General features: G+C 35.1%; 1 protein-coding gene across 4 annotated transcripts in view; it reads right to left on the bottom strand.

The window, feature by feature from the left end:
- CCDC122 (coiled-coil domain containing 122) overlaps window positions 1-22,471 on the bottom strand; it is a 51,315-nt gene that overhangs the window by 20,805 nt on the left and 8,039 nt on the right. For 2 of the 4 annotated variants that reach the window (XR_005782451.1, XR_005782453.1), the window contains 3 exons: window positions 13,849-14,247; window positions 12,981-13,097; window positions 2,414-2,651 (listed from right to left, as the gene is read on the bottom strand). Coding sequence is in view for 1 of the 4 variants with exons in the window: in XM_040448508.1 (XP_040304442.1) it covers window positions 2,502-2,651; window positions 12,981-13,097; window positions 13,849-14,247 (666 nt within the window). In the remaining 3 variants the exon portion in view is untranslated. Of the gene's footprint in view, window positions 1-2,155; window positions 2,652-12,980; window positions 13,098-13,848; window positions 14,248-22,471 lie in introns of those variants that run through there. The other 2 variants (XR_005782452.1, XM_040448508.1) reach the window with 2 other exon arrangements.

Genomic DNA, 22,471 nt, shown 5'->3' with positions numbered 1-22,471 from the left:
CATTGGTCAACTATAATTTGCCTATACATTGCACATGTAGTAAGTAATATTTTGATATATAACTGTAGGTTTTTTTCCTCCCACTGCTTCCTTGCACTACTTACCTTTTCCTGATCATTTAGATAATAGAACTTAGCAGGCTAGAGTCAGGACACAACTACTCAGAATTTAGAAGTCATTTATCAGCTTTGAGCTTCACATTAGGCTTTTGAAAGAGTCCACAGTAGGCACAATAGTGTTAAAATCATAGCTTTCCTTTGCAGAACACGGGGCATTTTGAGAGAAAAATTTGCTGAGCTCCAAAGCACTGAGAGACTTGAAAGACTCATTTTATACCAGGAATCAAAGAGTCAGGAAGAATTCGTGAGTAGAATAACAGGCCCCAAAGAGGTAAAATTTGTCCTACATACAGAAAAAGAGAAGTAAACATGAGCAGAAGAGATCTTATGATTGAGTGAGGAGGCTGACCACATTAATTAGAGACAACAACTGCAGTTGTGGCATAGGCAAACTCCTCAAGACCAAGAAGATGGGTTACAGCTGTGCAGAGGCCAGTGAGAATGCTGCTTGGACCAGGACCCTTCCCCTGATGACAAACAATGTAAGTGTACTGCCCATCCCCTGCTCCAGGAATTTAGACTACCTCCAAGAAGAAAATGAGAAGAAGGAGAATCTGACTGAATGATTACTCAAAATAGACTGAGTTGTAAGGCAAAAGTGTATGTGACAAAGGCCATTAAGCAGAAGAGCTCATATTCTAATCTAGATTCAGCTATAGAGAAATTTAAAAAATTACTTCATTTTCTAACTGCAGAGTTTATGATTATGTTGAGATATCATATCCACTAACTATATGATCAGGCTTGAGGATACCTCAAGTTTTAGTTCTTCTTGGTTAATCTGAAAGCCTCCATCATCTGAAATGATTTTCAAGATTAGAAGGAGAAAGGAAAGAAAAGAATTTCTCTTTCAAATAATTCTTTCATCTGTCACAAAATTTAAAATAGGTACATGTATTGTTATCATGGGTATTTCAGAAAACTACATTAAAAACAACTTTCTCAAATAGAACACATTATCTTAAGCAGATTAAACCTATTTTTCTATCTTAATTTAAAAATAATTTTCACAAACATAACTCAAGGTGTTTAGCTATCACGTACAAATATTTTGAAACCTATTATAAGCTTAAAAAGTTTAGAAAGCTAGAATTTTTCTATTATAAACTGTAAATAAAATTATAAAGTATAATTATAAAAATAACCTTTTAAATATGCAAAATACACTGAAATATTTTTATATCATCAGCCTTTGTGTCAGCCTTGTCTTCCGCTGAGCATAGTGGATACTCTCTACAATCTGCAGGTTTAACCATTTTTAGTCTAACTGCATTTCTGAGTCATGCACCAAGGCTGATTGTGTTAACAGCAAAGATATTTGACATGTTAGCCATATTGAGCCATGCTAATTCATAATAGGATTATTAATGTTAGATAACAAGATTATTTATGTCAGGTTTTATATCAGCTATCCTCTTACTTAGTCGTAGGCACAAAGAAAGGTGAGGAGAAAATGGACTTGAGATACCTTTTTGATGTTGTTGCTTTGAAAGCATTAAGTCCTAAAAGTAAATATTTAAAAACCATTATCCTCAATATTTTTTTTGTTCCTAAAAATTTGATTCAATGGAGCCATAAGAAGGAGCATTTTTATCTTAGTATCAAGTTAAATTTTGAAAGGTTGCCATGGACATAGTATATGACTTCCAGTGAGAAAAAATACATGGTAGTGTATACTGGTTAATATTCTTTTTTTAAGAGCTCATATTTGCCTTGCACGATGCTATAACATCAATTTCATCACAGAATATTACTAACAAATTTACAGACAGAAAAGTAAACAAAAAATTTTATGCATTGCAACACTCTAAAATTATGTTATCTAACAACAAAGAAAAAAATGATTGCTACCTTCAGAATAAAAAACTGAGTAAAGTACCTGAAGCACTGAACATATAATAACATTATTATAAATGTCAATATTTATGGACTACTGTGAAGGCAGTGGTAAAAAAGCAAGTTTTAATAAAATGTTTGAAACAATCATTTAAAATAAATCATTTAAAATAAATCATTTAAAATAAATCATTTAAAATAAATCATTATAACTTCAAGTGTTTCCTTCTAAATTTTTACCTCATATGATAGTGCAAACAACACATTTATAAAATAAGAATCATGAGTACAGTTTATCTTATACACTCAAAATGTTTATATAGAATCTTGCACTATTCTTACATAAGCATTCCTATTGTCTCTCTACTGTTGTCAATTGTAGGCTTGGAAGGTAAACAGGTAACTGATTCAAAAAAAAAAAAAGAGAGAGAGAAAATACATCTGTTATTAAGACAGACCTCTGGTAGTAGATGCTGGTTGTTAAGAATCCAAAGAATTTTCTGTTTTGTTGGCATAGTCTATGCTCTACATTGCCCTTTAGCCACGTTAGTATTTCATTCCAATGCGTTTTCTCAGTTCAGCTGCAGTTTTTTCCAGTTGTTGAATGTTAGATTGCCATTGTCTTCTATTTGACTGAAGCTTGTTCACTTGACAATGCAAACGCTTAAGAATTGCATTATATCTCTTATGTTGTACCTGTTAAAACAAGAGTACACATCCTGAATCTCCCCTCTGCTTTTCCCCCACCAAGGTCACTCGTTTTGTTTCCAAGTTCCTGCCTTAGCTCAGACCTTCTTTACTGTTATTATGCCATGGGTCCTTTTGACAATATGGTGAAGACTATGGACTCCTCAGAATAATGCTTTTAATGCATAAAATAAGACATACATGATTACAAAAAAATAAATTATATCAAAATACAGCTCTGCAACAGCATCAGGGGAATGGGGACAGAGACATCAAATTACTACCATAAAGACAAAGTGAAAACTTGTCAACTGACACTTCACATAAAGTTCTATAAACTTTATGTCATTCTAAGTTTTCATTTTTGTTAATTCTTTAAGTTCAGATAATTCATTGAAACTGGTGAACTAACCCTGCTAATATGTTTACAAAATAAAAAATGACTTGAAAAGGATTAGAAATAAATTAATATAAACTGAAACATCATATTAGATGTGAAACTATATTCAAAAAAAGATTTTTTATACATTAAATATACTTAAGAGGATCTATATTTATATCTATATTTCTATATAAAAACATACATATCCACTATCCATAATATATTTATGTATTATATCCACTGGTATATACAATAGAATATATTCATAAGGAGAGAATAGTTGCTGAATGCACATACTGCTGTTCATAGAATATATTCATAGCAATAAAATAATGAAAACAAATTTTTGTTTAATCAGTAAATTTGGTCATTTGCATAGTAGCATGCTTCTAAAATTATTCTTCAGTAGTAAGCTATGAAACTAATACACAATGGATCAGAGTAGAGATGTGCAAGGTACCCTTAGTGGGACTCCAGATCACCAGTCATAGCTAGATGTCACAAAAGGTATTAATACACCTAAAGAAAGAATATATCATTAGAAGAGGTTTTGTGAAAAATGTAGCACACACATAGGAAAGTTAAGGAGTCATGTGCTGGTAGGAACTGATTATCTGACAAGTATAATTGTGTTATGGGGATTGGCTTCTTGAGCACCCAGAGCCAGAGTCCAAGAACATTCAAACTCAGATGACTGACTTGATTTCCATGCTCATTAACCAACTCCTGGCTTCCAATGTAGTTCCTTTACAGGGAGAAGCACCAATGGCTGACATAAGTTATCTGGTTTCCTTGAGGATTTTATTATTGTAAATTAATAAGCTGATATTTGAGTTATATACATCAGTTTCTTGTGAACTTACTAGCATCTCTCTATGTCTAAGCAACTCTGGGATACTAACAAGATTAAGTTTCTAAGCTCACAAGGCTAAAAGGCAGTTTGGCCAAGAAGTGACTTTATTTTTTCTTTTTCACATGCCAATATTTCATTTGTCTTATTTTGTATTATTTTAATTCCAGCTAGTTAACATACAATGTTATATTAGTTTCAGGTGTACAATATAGTTACTGAACAATTCCATACATCATGGAGTGCTCATCATGACAGGTGCACTCCTTAATCCCCATCACCTATTTCACCCATTCCCCCCCCCCCACCTGTTTCCCTCTGGTAACTAACTAGAATTTAAATAAAAACTTGAAATTAACAAATAAACAACCCCCCATGCATACAACAAATGAACAAAGGGAAAAAAGAGAGAGAGAGGCAGAGAGACAAGAAGTGACTTTGTAAAGGCAAAGTTCACATTGTGAGCCTTCTTGAAAGTCAGCCATTTGTTTAGCCTCTACTGATAACATTCAGACTTTGAGATGTGTCTTAATGTTCAAATTTGATTATCTGTAGGCAGCCAAGGATGTAAATGGTTCTGTACAGAAAGTAACTTTTTGCCTCTAGGAAGTGGATGGGCCACTACTCTCATTTAGTTACTGTTTCTGGCTAGGAAGAAACAAGCAATAATGAAGGAGAGGTGGTGGTCACAAAACACAGTGGCAAAAAGAAAACAAGGCTCTGTATAAGCCAAATCTGACCTCATCCACTACTGTTTTCTTCCTTCCCTCCATTCTAGCCACACTGCTCTTCTAATCTCTGAGCCCAAGAATGGTCTCATCTTAAGAACTTTCCACTTGCATTTACTTTTTCCTGGAAAGCTCTCACTCAGATCTGCATGCCTAGCTCCTTCACTTCTTTTAGGATTTTTGCTGAAAGAGACATTCTCAGTGCAGCTTTTGATGGCTAGAAGATACAATATTTCGCCTTCTCTCTCCTTACACCACATATATTACATATTCCCTTCTCTGCTCCATTTTTTTGTCCTTAATCCTATCCTTAGCTAACATGCCATATATTTTACTTACATATATTGTTTATGTCTATGTCTCCAACTAGAATGCAAGTTCAGGAGGACATATATCTTTAGAAGGGGTTTTGTAAGGAATGTAGCACACACATAGAAAAGCGAAGGAGTCATGTGCTATTTGAGACAGTTTTTGAAAATCAAATTGCTGCTACCCTATTTTGAGAAGAATGTTATATAAAATATATTGCTAAATTCTGTATTGTTCATATACAGAGAACAAATTGGTGGTTGCCGAAGGGATATTGGATGGGGGGATGGGTAAAGTAGGCAAAGGGGATTAAGAATGCATTTATTGTGATGAGCACTGAGTAATGTATAAAATTGATATATTGCATACCCAAAATGATGTTGTTATGTTATGTTATGATGTTATGAAGTCCGTATGTTAATCAAATTTCAATTAAAAAAAAGAACACCTCATCTATAGGGAGAAAAACAATTTGGATGGCAGGATTTTTCATCAGAAATCATGGAGGTCAGAAAGAAGTGGCACAGCATTTTTCAAATGAGGAAAGAACTTTCAATCCAGAATTATTTTATTTTATTTTATTTTATTTTATTTTTTATATTAAATATAATCTATTGTCAAATTGGTTTCCATACAACACCCAGTGCTCATCCCAACAAATGCCCTTCTCAATGCCCATCACCCACTTTCCCCTCTCCCCTACCCCCCCATCAACTCTCAGTTTGTTCTCAGTATTTAAGAGTCTCTTATGGTTTGCCTCCTTCCCTCTCTGTAACTTTTTCCCCTCTTCCACTCCCCGCTGGTCTTCTGTTAAGTTTCTCAGGACCCACATATGAGTGAAAACATATTCAACCCAGAATTCTATATGCATCAAAAATATCCGTCAGGAGTGAAGGGGAAACCAAGACACTCTCAGATGAAAAAAAACTAAAACACTTTGTCACCAGCAGACCTATTCTAAAAGAATGAATTTATTTTTCTAAAGAGACAGGAAATGATAAAAGAAGGAATTTTAGAGCATCAGGTAGGAAAGAAGAATATGGTAGAGCAAAAATATAGGTAAACAAAATAGACAAAAGAAGAGGTCACAGCTACAGGGTATGATGTTTCCTTTTTGAGGTGATGAAAATTTCTAAAATTAAATGTGGTAATGGTTACAAATTATTGATAAATATACTAAAAACCATTGAATTATGCACTCTCAATGGATTAATTATATGGTATGCAAGTTATATCTCAATGAAGTTGTTTTTAAAAACAGGAATAATGGTAGTCTGGGGGAAGGAGCACAGAAGAACTTCATAAGCATGATGGGTAAGTGTTCTATCCTGATCTAGGTGATGGTAATAACAGGTGTAAATATATATCTTAGTCAAAATTAGTCAAACTAAACCTTTTCATTTGTGTACCTACTCTTACAACAATTTACTTCAAGAAAGAATATTAGAGTTAAAAATTACTAGGTAATTTCAAAACCCTTTCCAAAATACTTTTTACCAATTTACACTCATACCAACAGTATATTAAAATGTAGGTACTCCACAGAGAACTCCCTTCAGATGTAACTTGAATTGATCTTCTGCACAACATATCATAGTGAAACTGGCAAAATACAAAGATAAAGAGAGAATCCTGAAAGCAGCTAGGGATAAACGGGCCTTAACATACAAGGGTAGACACTTAAGGTTAGTAGCAGACCTATCTACTGAAAGTTGGCAGGCCAGAAAGAGTGGCAAGAAATTTTCAATGTGATGAACAGGAAAAAGATTCAGCCAAGAATCCTGTATCCAGCAAGCCTGTCATTCAGAATAGAAGGAGAGATAACGGTTTTCCCAAACAAACAAAAACTAAAGGAATTCATCACCACTAAATCAGCCCTACAAGAGATCCTAAGGGAGACGCTGTGAGTGAAAGATTGCAAGGACCACAAAGGACCAGACACATCACTACAAGCATAAAACTTACAGATAACACAATGACTCTAAACCCATATCTTTCAGTAATAACACTGAATGTAATGGACCAAATGCTCTAATAAAAAGACATAGGGTATCAGAATGGATAAAAAAACAAGACCCATCTTTTTGCTGTCTACAAGAGACCCATTTTAGACCTGAGGACACCTTCAGATTGAAAGTGAGGGGATGGGGAACCATCTATCATGCTACTGGAAGTCAAAAGAAAGCTGGAGTAGCCATACTTACATCAGACAAACTAGACTTTAAACTAAAGACTGTAACAAGAGATGAAGAAAGGCATTACATAATAATTACAGGGTCTATCCATCAGGAAAAGCTAACAATTATGAGTGTCAATTCACTGAATTTGGGAGCACCCAAATATATAAAACAATCACAAACATAAGCAATCTTATTGGTAAGAATGTAGTAATTGCAAGGGACTTTAATACTCCACTTACAACAATGGACAGATCATCTAGACAGAAAACAGATAAAGAAACAAGGGCCCTGAATCATAACTGGAGCAGATGGACTTGACAGATATATTTAGAACTTTTCATCCTAAAGCAGCAGAATATACATTTTTCTCAAGTTCACATGGAACATTCTCCAAGATAGATCACATACTGGGTCACAAAACAGCCCACAATAAATACATAAGAATTGAGATCATACCATGCACACTTTCAGATCATAATGCTATGAATCTTGAAAACAACCACAGGAAAAACTTTGGAAAACCTCCAAATGCATGGAGGTAAAAGAACATCGTATTAAGGAATGAATGGGTCAACCAGTCAATTAAAGAAGAAATCAAGAAATATATAGAAACAAATGAAAATGAAAACACAATAATCCAAACTCTTTGAGATGCAGCAAGGCAGTCCTAGGAGAAAAATACATTGTAATCCAGGCCTATCTCAAGAAACACGAAAAATCCCAAATACAAAATCTAACAGCACACCTAAAGGAACCAGAAGCAGAATAACAAAGAAACCCCAAACCAGCATAAGAAGAGAAATAATAAAGATCAGAGCATAACTAAACAATATAGAATTAAAAAAAACAACAACAGTAGAACAGATCAATGACACCAAGAGTTGACATTTTGCAAAAATAAACAAAATTGACAAACCTCTAGCCAGGCTTCTCAAAAATAGAGAGGAAGAGGATCCAAATAGATAAAATCATGAATTAAGATGGATTTCTCACAACCAATCCCTCAGAAATACAAGCAATTATAAGAGAATAGTAGGAAAACTTACATGCCAACAACTGGACAACCTGGAAGAAATGGACAAATTCCTAACACCCACACACTACCAAAACTCAAACCAGGAGAAATAGAAAATTTTAAAAAACCCATAACTAGTGAAGAAATTGAATCAGTTATCAAAAATCTCCCAACAAATAAGAGTCCTGGACCCGATGGCTTGCCTGGGGAATTCTACCAGACATTTAAACCGGAGTTAATACCTACCATTCTCAAGCTGTCCCAAAAAGGAGAAATGGAAGGAAAACTTCCAGACTCATTCTATGAAGCCAGCATTACTTTGATTCCTAAACCACACAGAGACCCCACAAAAAAGGAGAACTATGAGCCAATATCCCTGATGAACATGGATGCAAAAATTCTCAACAAGATACTAGCAAATCGAATTCAACAGCATATCAAAAGAATTATTCACCATGATCAAGTGGGATTCATTCCTGGGCTGCAGGGCTGGTTCAACATTCACAAATCATTCAGTGTGATCCATCACATTAACAGAAGAAAAGATAAGAAACATGATCCTATCAATAGATGCAGAAAAAGCATTTGGTAAAATACAACATCCTTTCTTAATAAAAACCCTCAAGAAAGTTGGCATAGAAGGAACATACTTAAACATCATAAAAGTCATATATGAAAAGCCCACAGCTAGTATTATCCTCAATGGGAAAGACTGAAAGCTTTTCCCCTGAGATCAGGAACACGACAGGGATGTCCACTCTAACCACTGTTGTTTAACATAGTGTTGGAAGTCCTAGCATCAGCAATCACACAACAAAATGAAATAGAAAGCATGAAAACTGGTAAAGAAGAAGTCAAACCCTCACTTTTCGCAAACGACATGATACTCTACATGGAAAACCCAAAAGACTCCACCAAAAGGCTCCTAGAAATGATACATGAATTCAGCAAAGTCTCAGGATACAAAATCAATGTACAGAAATCAGTTGCATTTGTATACACCAATAATGAAGCAACAGAAAGAAATAAAGAAACTGATCTCATTTACAATTTCACAAAGAACCATAAAATACATAGGAATAAACCTAACCAAAGATGTAAAAGGTCTGTATGCTGAAAACTATAGAAAGCTTATGAAGGACTGAAGAAGACACAAAGAAATGCGAAAACATTCCATGCTCTTGGATTGGAAGAATAAACATTGTTAAAATGTCAGTACTATCCAAAGCAATCTACCCATTCAATGCAATCCCAATCAGAGTGCACAGAGCTAGAATAAACACCCTAAAATTTGTATGGAACCACAAAAGACTCCAAAGAGCCAAAGTAATGTTGAAAAAGAAAACCAAAGCGGGAGGCATCACAATCCCGGACTTCAGCCTCTACTACAAAGCTGTAATCATCAAGACAGTATATGGTATTGGCACAAAAACAGACACATAGACCAATGGAATAGAATATAGAACCCAGAATTGGACCCACACATATATGGCCGACTAATCTTTGACAAAGCAGGGAAGAGGACCCAATGGAAAAAAGACAATCTTGTCAGCAAATGGTGCTGAGAGAACTGGACAGCAACATGCAGAAGAATGAAACTGGACAACTTTCTTACACCATACACAAAAATAGACTCACACTGGATGAAAGACCTAAATGTGAGGCAGGAAACCATCAAAACCCTCGAGGAGAAAACAGGCAACAATCTCTTTGACCTCAGCCACAGCAACTTCTTAATCGACACATCTCTGAAGGCAAGGGAAATAAAAGCAAAAATGAACTATTGGGACCTCATCAAGATAAAAGCTTCTGCACAGCAAAGGAAACAATCAACAAGACGAAAAGGCAACCAACGGAATGGGAAAAGATGTTTGCAGATGACATACCAGATAAAGGGCTAGTACGCAAAGTCTATAAAGAACTTATCAAACTCCACACCCAAAAAGCAAATAATCCAGTGAAGAAATGGGCAGAAGACATGAATAGACACTTTTCCAAAGAAGACACCCAGATGGCCAACAAGCACATGAAAAGATGCTTAATGTCACGCATTATCAGGGAAATACAAATCAAAGCCACACTGAGATACCACCTCACAACACCTACCAGAGTGGCTAAAATTAACAAATCAGGAAACAACAGATGTTGGCAAGGATGTGGAGAAATGGGAACCCTCTTGCACTGTTGGTGGAAATGCAAACTTGTGCAGCCACTCTGGAAAACAGTGTGGAGGTTCCTCAAAAAGTTAAAAATAGACCTACCCTACCACCCAGCAATAGCACTATTAGGAATTTATCCAAGGGACACAGGAGTGCTGATGCATAGGGGCATATGTACCCCAGTGTTTATAGCAGCATTTTCAACAGTAACAAAATTATGGAAAGAGCCTAAATGTCCATCAAGTGACAAATGGATAAAGAAGATGGTTTATATATACAATGGAATACTACTTGGCAATGAGAAAGAATGAAATCTTGCCATTTGCAGCAACATAGATGGAACTGGAGGGTATTATGCTAAGTGAAATAAGTCAGTCAGAGAAAGACAGATATCATATGTTTTCACTCATATGTGGATCTTGAGAAATTAACAGAAGATCATGGGGGAAGGGAAGGGGAAAGAGAAAAAGTTACAGAGAGGGAGTGAGGCAAACCATAAGAGACTCTTAAAGACTGAGAACAAACTGAGGGTTGATGGGGGGTGGGGGAGAGGGGAAAGTAGGTGATGGGCATGGAGGAGGGTACATGCTGGGATGAGCACTGAGTGTTGTATGGAAATCAATTTGACGATAAATCATATTAAAATGTACACACACACACACACACACACACACACTAGAATACTACTTGGCAATGAGAAAGAATGAATTCTCACCATTTGCAGCAACGTGGATGGAACTAGAAGGTATTATGCTGAGTGAAATAAGTCAGTCAGAGAAGGACAGATATCATGTTTTCACTCATCTGTGGATCTTGAGAAACTCAAGAGACATCCATGAAGGAAGGGAGGGGGAAAATTAGTTACAAGCAGAGAAGGAGGGAGACAAACCATAAGAGACTCTTAAATACAGAGAACAAAGTGAGGGTGGATGGGAGGGTGGGGGAGAGGGGAAAATGGGTGATGGGCATCGAGGAAGGCACTTGTTGGGATGAGCACTGGGTGTTGTATGTAAGCCAATTTGAGAATAAATTATATTGAAAAATAATAAAATTCAGGTGCTCCATATCTTCCCAACTGTAATATTGATAATCTAAGGGACTAAATATGGGACCCCATTGTGGTTTTAATTATCAATCCATTATTATTAATTAGGTTTGTCAATTTTACCAGTGTTTTTGGATATTCATGTTTCAAAAAATAAGACTTTTCATATTTTACCCAGTGTTTAACTGGCTTGTTTGACATCTTTTATCTCTTAGTCACTTGTATAAGTTACAAATACCTTCTCTCTATGAGTCTTATCTTCTTTATTGTAATGGTACATTTTAATAATCCAGAAACTTATGATAATGTCAAAAGCAATATTTAATCATGCAGTTGTGTGTGTGTGTGTGTGTGTGTGTGTCTTTTAAAAGAAATAGTTCTCTGACACAAATGGTTAAGTTTGTCTCATATATTGTCTTGAATCTTCCTGTAAGTAGTTGTATGTGTTATAAGATAGAAATATAATTTTATTTCCAAATTTGCTTTATTTTCCCATATGGCTAACTTATTTTGTTTGTACCATTTATGATAGATTATATCCGGAGTCTTTTTTCTATTTCATTAATCATTGTACTTCTATTTTGATGCCGCTGATAGTGTCTTACTGTTTCTAGTTTTATAATAAATCTTGATCCAGAAGGTAAAAAAGTAATCATTTATTTAGGTTACTACTAAATATATGATAAAGTAATGGTATTTCTTAGAAAAATGTTTTGTAAAGGTGAGGATTTTTATCTTCAAATTCCTCAGATGCTTTTTTATTGTGTTAAATTAGCCACAAGCAAACATATCTTTTTAGTTTTCAAATTAATGTCTTAAGGGTGAAAATCATTTATTTCACATAGTATTTCACATATTATTTCAAATAATAATTTCACATAATAATTTCAAATAATAAATAATTTTTTATTTCCTCAACAACATCTTCTTTTCTATTTTTGTTCTCCATTTATTTAAACAATAATGGTCATAGAAGTTTAATAGTGGTACCCCCAATTTAATTTCATTTTAAATTTTGCATATCAGTTTTTTTATTTGATTCTTAATAATTGGAAGCGTGAAGTCAGAAAGGATTAGGATACTAATGACTTCCATCGCCTTTTACTCTATTTTAAGGAGTTTCTGATGTCTATCTAGTAACTCGATAGCCTCTACTTTCTAGCTATTAATTTAGTACCAAGTTGTTGATGGAATGAGACCTGGAATAATTCCCAGCCACATTTAAAAAAATTGTTTAAGTATTTATTTATTTATTTATTTATTTATTTATTTATTTATTTAGAGCATGTGCATGCACACACACAAGTGGGGGAGGGGCAGAGAGAGGGGGAGAGAACCCAGGCTCTGTGCCTTCAGTAAAACCCAGATGTGAGATCATGACCTGAGCCAAAGTCAAGAGTGGGATGCTTCACCAACTGAGCCACACAGGCACCCTCCCAGGCCATATTTTAATAGGAATGAGTGTTTGCTTTTTTGAATACATTTCACATATTTAAGTATCTGAATGAGAGAGTTATTTCTGGTAATGATTTGAACTTTATTGCTTTTTATAGTTCTTTTTTGTTCTCTAGCTGTTTTAGGAATTGAAAATAAACTGTGTAAATTATAAATATAGTATATGTTAAGAAATGATACCATAAAACATTGAAATCCAGATAATTAAGACTTACCTCTATTTCTTTTCTTAATTTTTCATGTGTCTTTTCTTCTTCCTCAAGAAAGAAAGTTTTTTCAATGATAGATTCTTTTACAGCTATAATTTTAGCCTTCAGCTTTATAATGTCTTCCTGCATATTTATAAAATTTAAAATATACAAGTCAAACAATGAATGATCAATATACGTCCAACATTTTTAGTGTTTCTATAATTTAAAAAAAATAGACATCGTATTTAATTTTGGTAAACAGGATTAGAACATTACTTCTATAGGTACAAAGAATAAAGAACTGTTATTCAAACAAATAAACCTTTGACTTAAAGACATAAAATTAAAACTAAATGTAGATAAGACATAAAAAATAAGTGGTAGTCATAGTGGCAATTGCCCAGCAACAGTATAAAGGATACTTTTAAATTCTCTAGCAAGAAATGATAGATATTTTAACTTTATATCTCCCCATCTTCAAACAATACTCTAAAAAATAGAAGATGCTTAAGGTGCAATTATTAATTGATGCTGTTTGTATAACAGCATTACGCATACTAAATTGATTTGAATTGGTTGGATCCATTAGCTTAAGCTAGGGCTTCAACGTTTTTGTGAGTCACCAGTTTCTGCAAAAAATGGATTAATTGTTCACTGCAATTCTGTTTGAATTTTTTTATTAATCCACAGGGGATTTGAGAACAATTCCTTTATGCATTTGTTCATTTGGCATAGTTGTTATATAACTCATGTATTTAAGTTTTTAGAAGTTGTGAAAATAGTTTCTAAATCTAGTTAAAGCAGCTATGGGTGTTTTATTAAATTTATCACTTAATAAGTGTGCTTGAAAAAAGGAGTAATAGAAAAACTTTTGGTAAGTGATATTTCAAACCTGTGCTTGTTTTATGTGGTTTCCTTCTGGATTTTTGAGATTTTGCATAAGTTCCTCTTTCATTGTTTTTAGTTTTCTAACAAGATCTCGTTTTTCATGGAGTGTAGTCATGAATGACCTTTTGCTTCCAGCCTCCCACAAACTATCTTTATGCTCTTTTATTTTTGCATAATATTCATTATATCTTATCATGTGTTCCTCAAAGTCTTCTTGAGCTCCTTCTATGTCAAATTTAAGCTTTACATTTTCTGTATGTAAGGATTTGATTTGAGTTTCCAGGTTCCCACACTGTAGTTTGGTATTCTCGATGGCAGCATCTTGCTGATAAATTTTCCTTTCTGTTTCTTTAGTTTCTGCAGAGACAGATGCTATTTGTTTTTCAAGCTCATGGAGTTCATCCTGTAAAATATTTCAATATTATTGTTATTAATTTATGATACTCAAAAAAGAGGATACTATTGTTTTGATCCATAATTCATGTTGTGAAATCACAACATAAAAATACCTATTTATCAGATATTGAAAAACTGTTATACAAAAAGAACCATTCAATAAGTAACAAATTATCTTATAATCTTGAAGTGAGCCCAGAATTATATATTTCTTACTTTTTAATGTTCATCTAATTCAAAATATTAAAATTTACTGTTTGTGTTAACATTTCATATTAAAATGTACTTTACAATCATTTAAATAATATATTTATGGAATCAGAAGTATGCACTGAAGAAAGATAATATGATGAAAATTATAAAGCCCTAGGTTAAAAATCAAAAGATCTATATTCTAGGGCCCTTACTGACATTTACTAGTTGGTATGATCATATATAGCAAACTTAATTGCCCTATCTAAACCTAAACCTCACTTTATTCATTTATAAATAAGTATAAAGATGTCTGCCTTACCTCTCTGGGGCAGTTGGCATTTCTCACCAGCACCTCCTTTTTTTTAATGTTTTATTTATTTTTGAAAGAGCATAAGTGGGGGAGGAGCAGAGAGAGAGGACAGAAGATCCAAAGCAGGCTCTAAGCTAACAGCAGCGAGCCTGATGTAGGGCTTGAACTCAGGAACTCCTAGATCATGACCTGAGTTGGAGTCGGATGCTCAACCGACTGAGCCACTCAGGTGCACCACCAGCACCTCCTTTTTATTTTTTTAATTATTATTTTTAATATAATTTATTGTCATATTGGTTTCCGTACAACACCCAGTACTCATCCTAACAAGTGCCCTCCTCAATGCCCATCACCCACTTTCCCCTCTCCTCCACCCCCCATCAACCCTCAGTTTGTTCTCATTATCCAAGAGTCTCTTAAGGTTTGCCTCCCTCCCTCTCTGTAATTTTTTTCCCCTTCCCTTCCCCCATGATCTTCTGTTAAGTTTCTCAAGATCCACATATGAATGAAAACACATGGTATCTTTCTCTGACTTATTTCACTTAGCCTAATACCCTCCAGTTCCATCTATGTTGCTGCAAATGGCAAGATTTCATTCTTTCTCATTGCCAAGTAGTATTCCATTGTGTATATAAACCACATCTTCTTTATCCATTCGTCACTTGATGGACATTTAAGCTCTTTCCATAATTTGGCTATTGTTGAAAATGCTGCTATAAACATTGGGATACGTGTGCCCCTATGCATCAGCACTCCTGTATCCCTTGGGTAAATTCCTAGTAGTGTTATTGCTGGCTCATAGGGTAGTTCTATTTTTAACTTTTTGAGGAACCTCTACAGTTTTCCAGAGAGGTTGCACCAGTTTGCATTCCCACCAACAGCAGCACCTCCTTTTTAAAACATAGTTTTCACACCACCATTCTTCTCTGGTTCTCCTCAGATACCTGAACATTCCTTCTCAATCTCAGTCATTCCTTCAAATATAGGTCTTCCTCAGGGTGCAACCATCATCATCTCCTCCTCTCATTCTATGTATATTCCTTGAGTAATCTCACCCATACTTGCATCTAGAGCTACATATATGCCAATGATTCACAGAACATAACTGGCTGTTAAGTCCTATACCCAGGTATCCACTGGCCATTTCAAATTCACCACGTCCCCAAATCAGACTAATCTTTCTCCCCTTCCCATCGTGTTCTTCCTTGCATTACTTATCTATTGTCAGGACCACAGAACCTCAGTGACATACAACAATACATATTTATTGCTCATAGCTGGAATTGGCTAGATGCTGACATTGGTTAGATTTGCTCAAATGTCTGAGAATTGACTGGCTGTAAGATGGTTTGGCTTGGCTGACTGGGCTGGCCATGATGTCTTGGCTTTGCTTCATATATATCTTATCCTCTAGTGGGACAGACCAGGCATATCCTTCCCATGATGATAGCAGATGCAAAAGAATGGAAGCATCCTTTTTATGGAATTATGGAAGAGCTTTCTCAAGCTTCTATTCATAACATCTGTTAACATCCCAGCTAGTCATATGATGCAACTCACAGTCAAACGCCCACCCGTGGTAATGATACATGGGGAAGGGTATGAATACAGACAAGGATGAAGAATTGGGACCAAAAATGTGAATTACCATACCCCTGGATTCCCAAACTAATTAACGAATGGTACTACTTTGGGAGCCATCCCTAATTATTTCCTTCTCCTTATTATCTATATCTGTTAATCAAATTTTATAGATCCTCCCTCCAAAACAACTCTGAAGACCATCATCCATCCTTTTTTTTTTTTTTTTTTTTTTTTTGTCTAGTATGGCCATTCTTTTTAAATAAATTTTTAATTTTGGGAAGGGGCAATGCATTAAAAAGTCAGACCAAGTTATCGTTTTCCTGGCAGAGACAAGAAAGAGAAAAATACAATATGTTGAGGAACCTCTATTTTTATCTCCAGTTCTGATATTTCAAATACCCACTTGATTTTTTTATTCGGATACCCAATAGACATCTCAACTATACATGTTCAGAAAATAATCGACACACCCAATATGTTCCTCCCCTAGTCTTCCCGATTTCAATAAATTGCGCCACCTTATACCTAGATACTCAAGACCTACAATTCATTCTTGATTCTTCCCTTTACCTAACTCCCCACAGCCTAATTCAGCAAAACTTGATGGTTGGGCCTCCAAAATAAAATCCCACATTCACTTCTGACCAATTTCTTTATTGTGGCCAGAATCCTGCCTGGTCTCCCTATTTCCATTCCCCCCCCCCCCCGCCCCGCCACACATCTGAGCTCCATATATCAGGCAGGAGAATCTTTCAAAAACATAAATCATATCATGTTACTTCCCAGCTCAGAACCTTCCAGTGGTTTCCTATTGCATTAATAATAAAATTCAAATTCCTTAATGTAGCTTACAAAGCTATATATCCTCTAGCCACTATTTACTGTGCCATTCCTCTCACATTCTACTCTCCCCTCCTCCACCTTCCTTTCTGTTTATTAAATGTGCCTAATGACTTTTTATTGGAGAGTAATTGTGATCTCAACCTTAGATGTGTCTACCTTTAGTTATTACCTATTGGAGTCTTTGTCTTCCGCAATTCAGTTTTATTATTACTCTTCAAATAGTCTTCTCTGAATTAAAATATAGATTAACCATCCATCCTTCTCCTTGCATTACTCTCTATACATTATTGTATTTCCTTTGAAACACATCAATTAATGGAATTACCTTTTTTGTTTTATTTCTTTATTGCCTGCATCCCCTGACTAGAGAGTAAGCCCCCTGGGTGCAGTAACCTTGTCTATTTTCTTTACTATTATGTTCTCAGGTCTTAAAATTGTACCTAGTACAAAAAAGGTGCTCAATAAATATTAAATGATTGAATGAATGATGCACAGGGACACATGCACTGCCAACTAGATGAGGCTATTAACACTATTTATCAATATGGGGAAAGATATTTCCACGGATTTGGTAATCATTTCTTCTCTCTCCTGGACTAATATAATAGGTTATTAATGTTTCTCCCTGGCTTGAGTCAATTCCTCCTTCAATCCATTTCTTTCACTAGATCTATATTTTTTGTTCTCCTCCCTCTCCTCCCCTTCTTCTTAATACCCAATGCCTCCTCCTCCTTTTACTTCTCCTCTTTCTTCTTCTGTCCCTTCTTCTTCCCCTCTCCCTCTTCTCTTTTTTTGTTTATAGATTTATTGAGGTAGAATTTACATAAACTGCACATATTTAAACTTTACAATTTGATGAGTTTTGATTTATTTTTATGCTCTTGAGACCACCACAATTAAGATAATAAACATATCCATTACCAACGAGCTTCCTCCTGCTACTTTGCAATCCATCCTTCCTCCCCATCTCTCCATTCTCAGACAACCATTTATTTTCTGTCTCTTACTAAAGATAAGTTTGCATTTTCAAGAATTTTTTATAAATACATTATCACAATATATACTTTTTAAGTCTTACTTCTTTCAGCATAAATACTTTTAGATACCACTGTATTGTTATACGTATCATTAGTTCTTCCTTTTTATTGATGAGTAGCATTCCATTGTATGGGTATACCACACTTTGTTCTGATGGGTATTTTCGTTGTATGCAGTTTTCCAGTGAGTATACACTTTCATTTCTCTTGGGTAAACAAATATCTAGAAGCTGAATGGCTGAGTTATACAGTAAATATATTTTAACCTTTTGGGAAACTGTGAACTGTTTCCTAAGTGGGTGTATTTACATTCCAAATAACAGAATCTGAGAGTTCCAATTCTTCCATATCTTCTTTACAATACTTGGTATGGTCAGTCTTTTTAAATTTAGTCATTCCAGTGGTATAGAGTAGTATCTCATGATGATTATAATTTGCATTTCCTTAATGATGAATGATATTGATATTATCTTTTCATTTGCTTGTCTTTTGTAATATCTTCTTTAATAAAACGACTATTCAAATATTTTGTCCAGGTTTTAATTGGGTTGTTTGCCTTCCTGAGTTGTAGGATTTGTTTATATACTGTAAATATAAGCACATTGTCATATGTGTTTTCAAATAATTTTCCCAGTCTATGACAATCCAAATGTCCATAGGGCCCCAACAAATATACCATATATTCATTTTTAAAAGTGTCTCTTGAGTAGAAATTAAAAAATATTTCCGACGAAGTCCAATTTTTAAATTTTTGTGTCCTATTTAAGACATCTTTACCAAACTCAGTATCACTAAACTTTTCTCCTATGTTTTTTTCTAGACATTTTATAGCTTTAATTCTTACACTTAGGCTGCTAATCCATTTTGAGTTAATTTTTCCATGTGGTATGAGGTGAAAATTGAGGTTCACTTTTTTTGCATGTGGCTGTCCTCTACCATTGTTGAAAGACTATTCTTTCTCTAAAGGATGGTCTTTGCACCTGCCTTAGCCAGCTTGGCTGTTATAAAAAAATACCATAGATTAGGTGGCTTAAATAACAAGCATTTATTTCTACAGTTCTGAGAAATCAAGGTGCCAGCAGATTCAGTTCCTGGTGATGACCGTGTTTCTGGTTTGCCGATGGCTGCCTTCTTCCTTTGTCCTCGTATGGAAAACAGAGTTCTGGTTTCTCTTCCTCTTCTTTTTTTTTTTTAACCTTTTTTTTTAAGGCTTATTTATTTTTGAGAGAGAGAAAGTTCTGGTAGGGGAGGAACAGAGAGAGAGAGAGAGAAACACACACAGAATCCGAAGCAGGCTCCAGACTCTGAGCTGTCAGTATAGAGCCTGACACGGGTTCAAACTCATGAACTGGGAGATCATGACCTGAGGTCAGACGCTTAACCGACTGAGCCACCCAGGCGCCCCTTTTCCTCCTCTTCTTATAAGGACAGTAACTCTATTATAGTGGCACCACCCTCATAAAGTCACCCAAATCTTACTTTCCAAAGGCCTTACCTCAAAATTTCAGCACACTAGGGGAAACACAAACATTCAATCCATAATAGCACCTTTGAAATCAATCGATATGTGTGGGGCTATTACTGCATACTCTGTTCTGTTCAATGGATCTGTAGGTCTATCTTTATTCCTTATCATACTGTCCTGATTGCTCTATAATAAATCTTTAAGTCAGGTAACGTATGAACTTCTACATTGTTTTTCTTTTTCAAAATTGTTTTGGCTATTCTGGGTCCTTTCCATTTTCATATGAGTTTTAGAATCGGCAATTTCTCAAAAAAAAGAAAAAAAAAAGCCTGCTGGGATTTTGATTAGAATTGCTTTTAAACTATAGATAAAATTGAAAGAACTTACATGTTAACAATACTGACTCTTCTGACTCTTGAAAATGGTATATCTCTCTATTTATTTAGGTCTTTATTTTCTCTCATCAGTGTTTTCAGCATACCAGTCTTAAGACAAATTGTCTTAGTCGGCTTGGGCTGCCATAGCAAAATACCATAGACTCAGTAGCTTAAATAACAGACATTTATTTCTCATGGTTCTAAAGGCTGAAAGTGTGTCAGCATGGTTGGGTTCTGGTGAGAGCTCTCTTCTTGGCTTGCAGACAGCCACCCTCTCACTGTATCCTCACAGCAGAGAAAGAGAGAGAGCAAGCTCTCTGGTGTTTCTTCTTATAATGGCACTACTCGTGTCATGAGGATGACTTCATCTAGGCCTAATTACCTCCTAAACCCCCCATCTCCAGATACAATCACATTGGGGGTTAGGGCTACAACATATGAATTTGGGTGAGGGGGACACAAATATTCAGCCCATAACACAAACCTTTTGTCACATTTACCTCTAAGTAAATGATAATGCTACTGTAAATGATATTGCTATTTAAATTTTAATTTCTGGTTGTTTCTTTCATATACAGAAATACAATTGATATTTATATACTAATCTTGTACCCTGCAACCTTCATAAACTCACTTATTAGTCCTAATCTGTTTTTTTAAAGATTCCTTAGGATTTTCTAAAGATAATCATGCTACCTGTGAATAAAAGTGGTTTACTTCCTCCTTTCCGATATGGATGCCTTTTATTTATTTTCCTTTCATGATTGCACTTGCTTGAACCAGCAGTATGACAGAAAGAAAAGACGTGGTAAGAGCATACATCCTTGCCTTGTTCCTGATCTTAAGGGAGAAACAGTCTTTTGCCATTAGGTATGAAGTTGGCTGTAAGATTCATAAATGGATATATATGCCCTTTTTTAGATTAAGGAAGTTCTACTCCTAATTTGCTGAGAGTTTTTATCATGAATGGATGTTGGATTATGAAAAGTGTTTTTTATGCATCTATAATTCTCTTTCTAAAATATAAAGGTAATCATTTGCAAACCCATCAAAACCTTCCCATCACCTTTAGAATACATCCAGGTTTCTGATCACAGTATATATCTCCCACCATGTCTCAAAACACACCCTATGCTATACTGCCACCAAACTACATGTACAGTTGACCCTTGAACCACACAGATTTGCACTGCATGGGTCCACTTATAGGAAGATACACACACAGTACTGTCCACTATAGGAAGATTTACACACACACACACATACACACATACACACACACACACAGTACAGTACTGGAAACATATTTTCTCTTTCTTGTGATTTTCTTAATGACATTTTTTCTCTAGCTTACTTTATTGTAAGAACACAGTAATTAATACGTATAACTTACAAAACATGTGTTAATAGATTGTTTATGTTATTGGTTAAGTCTTCTCGTCAACAATAGGCTATTAATAGTTAAGTTTTTGAGGAGTCAAAAGTTATATGTTAGGGGTGGGCGCCCCTAACACTCTGTTATTCAAGGGTCAACTGTAGGTCTACGAATGTATCAGTGTATCAATGCTACATGCACCTGTGGATTTTCTTAGGATCTTGTCTGGATGTCTGGGATACCATCCTCCTTAGCACCTAACCCTTAAACCTGTCCCAGATACCCAATTGTTCAAGTGAATTCCAACTATCTTCTTTTTTTTTAAGACTTAAAAATTGTTTTAATTTTATTTGAGAGAGAGAGAGAGAGAGAGAGAGAGAGAGAGAGAGAACACAAACAGGGGAGAGGGGCAGAGGGAAAGAGGGAGAGAATCCCAAACAGGTTTCATGCTCAGCACTGACAAGGGGCTCGATACCACAACCCTGGGATCATGACCTGAGCCAAAAATCAAAGAGTCAGATGCTCAAGTGACATAGCCACCCAGACGTCCCTTCAGCTGTCTTCTTTTAAATTCAACTGAAAAATCACTTTGTGATCACTCCTTTTTCAGTGTTAAATCTGCCTCTACTGTTGACATTACTACCCTGCATATAATTATGTATTTATTTGTCTCCCTCATAAATAGATGATGAGCAACTTAAGAGTGAGGACAATGCTTGGCAAAATGCTTGCTTAATAGAAAGTAAGCCCTGAATATAAGTGAAATAACATCTGTGCAACTTATTGAAGATTGAGAAGTTTTACGGATAATTTCTTTATAAACTGCTAAGACATTATTATTTTTGTATTATATTCTATTGCAAAAAAAATACATTCTTTTCTAAAAGTGACTAATGCAATGCAGATATTTGTAGGAGATCCGTATTACCATGAGAGTAAAATTATCATCATCATACGAATGATGAACTAATACCTAAAGCCAATATCAAAATCCAGCTCTATACTGTCCACCAGGGCCCCAGCAGGATACTGTACACGTATTTAC

The sequence above is a fragment of the Herpailurus yagouaroundi genome, unplaced genomic scaffold (assembly GCF_014898765.1).
Source record: "Herpailurus yagouaroundi ecotype Mexico unplaced genomic scaffold, PumYag 197, whole genome shotgun sequence".
Lineage (NCBI taxonomy): Eukaryota > Metazoa > Chordata > Mammalia > Carnivora > Felidae > Herpailurus > Herpailurus yagouaroundi.
The sequence above is the reverse complement of the archived record's forward strand: the minus strand, read 5'-3'. Positions and strand labels throughout refer to the sequence as shown.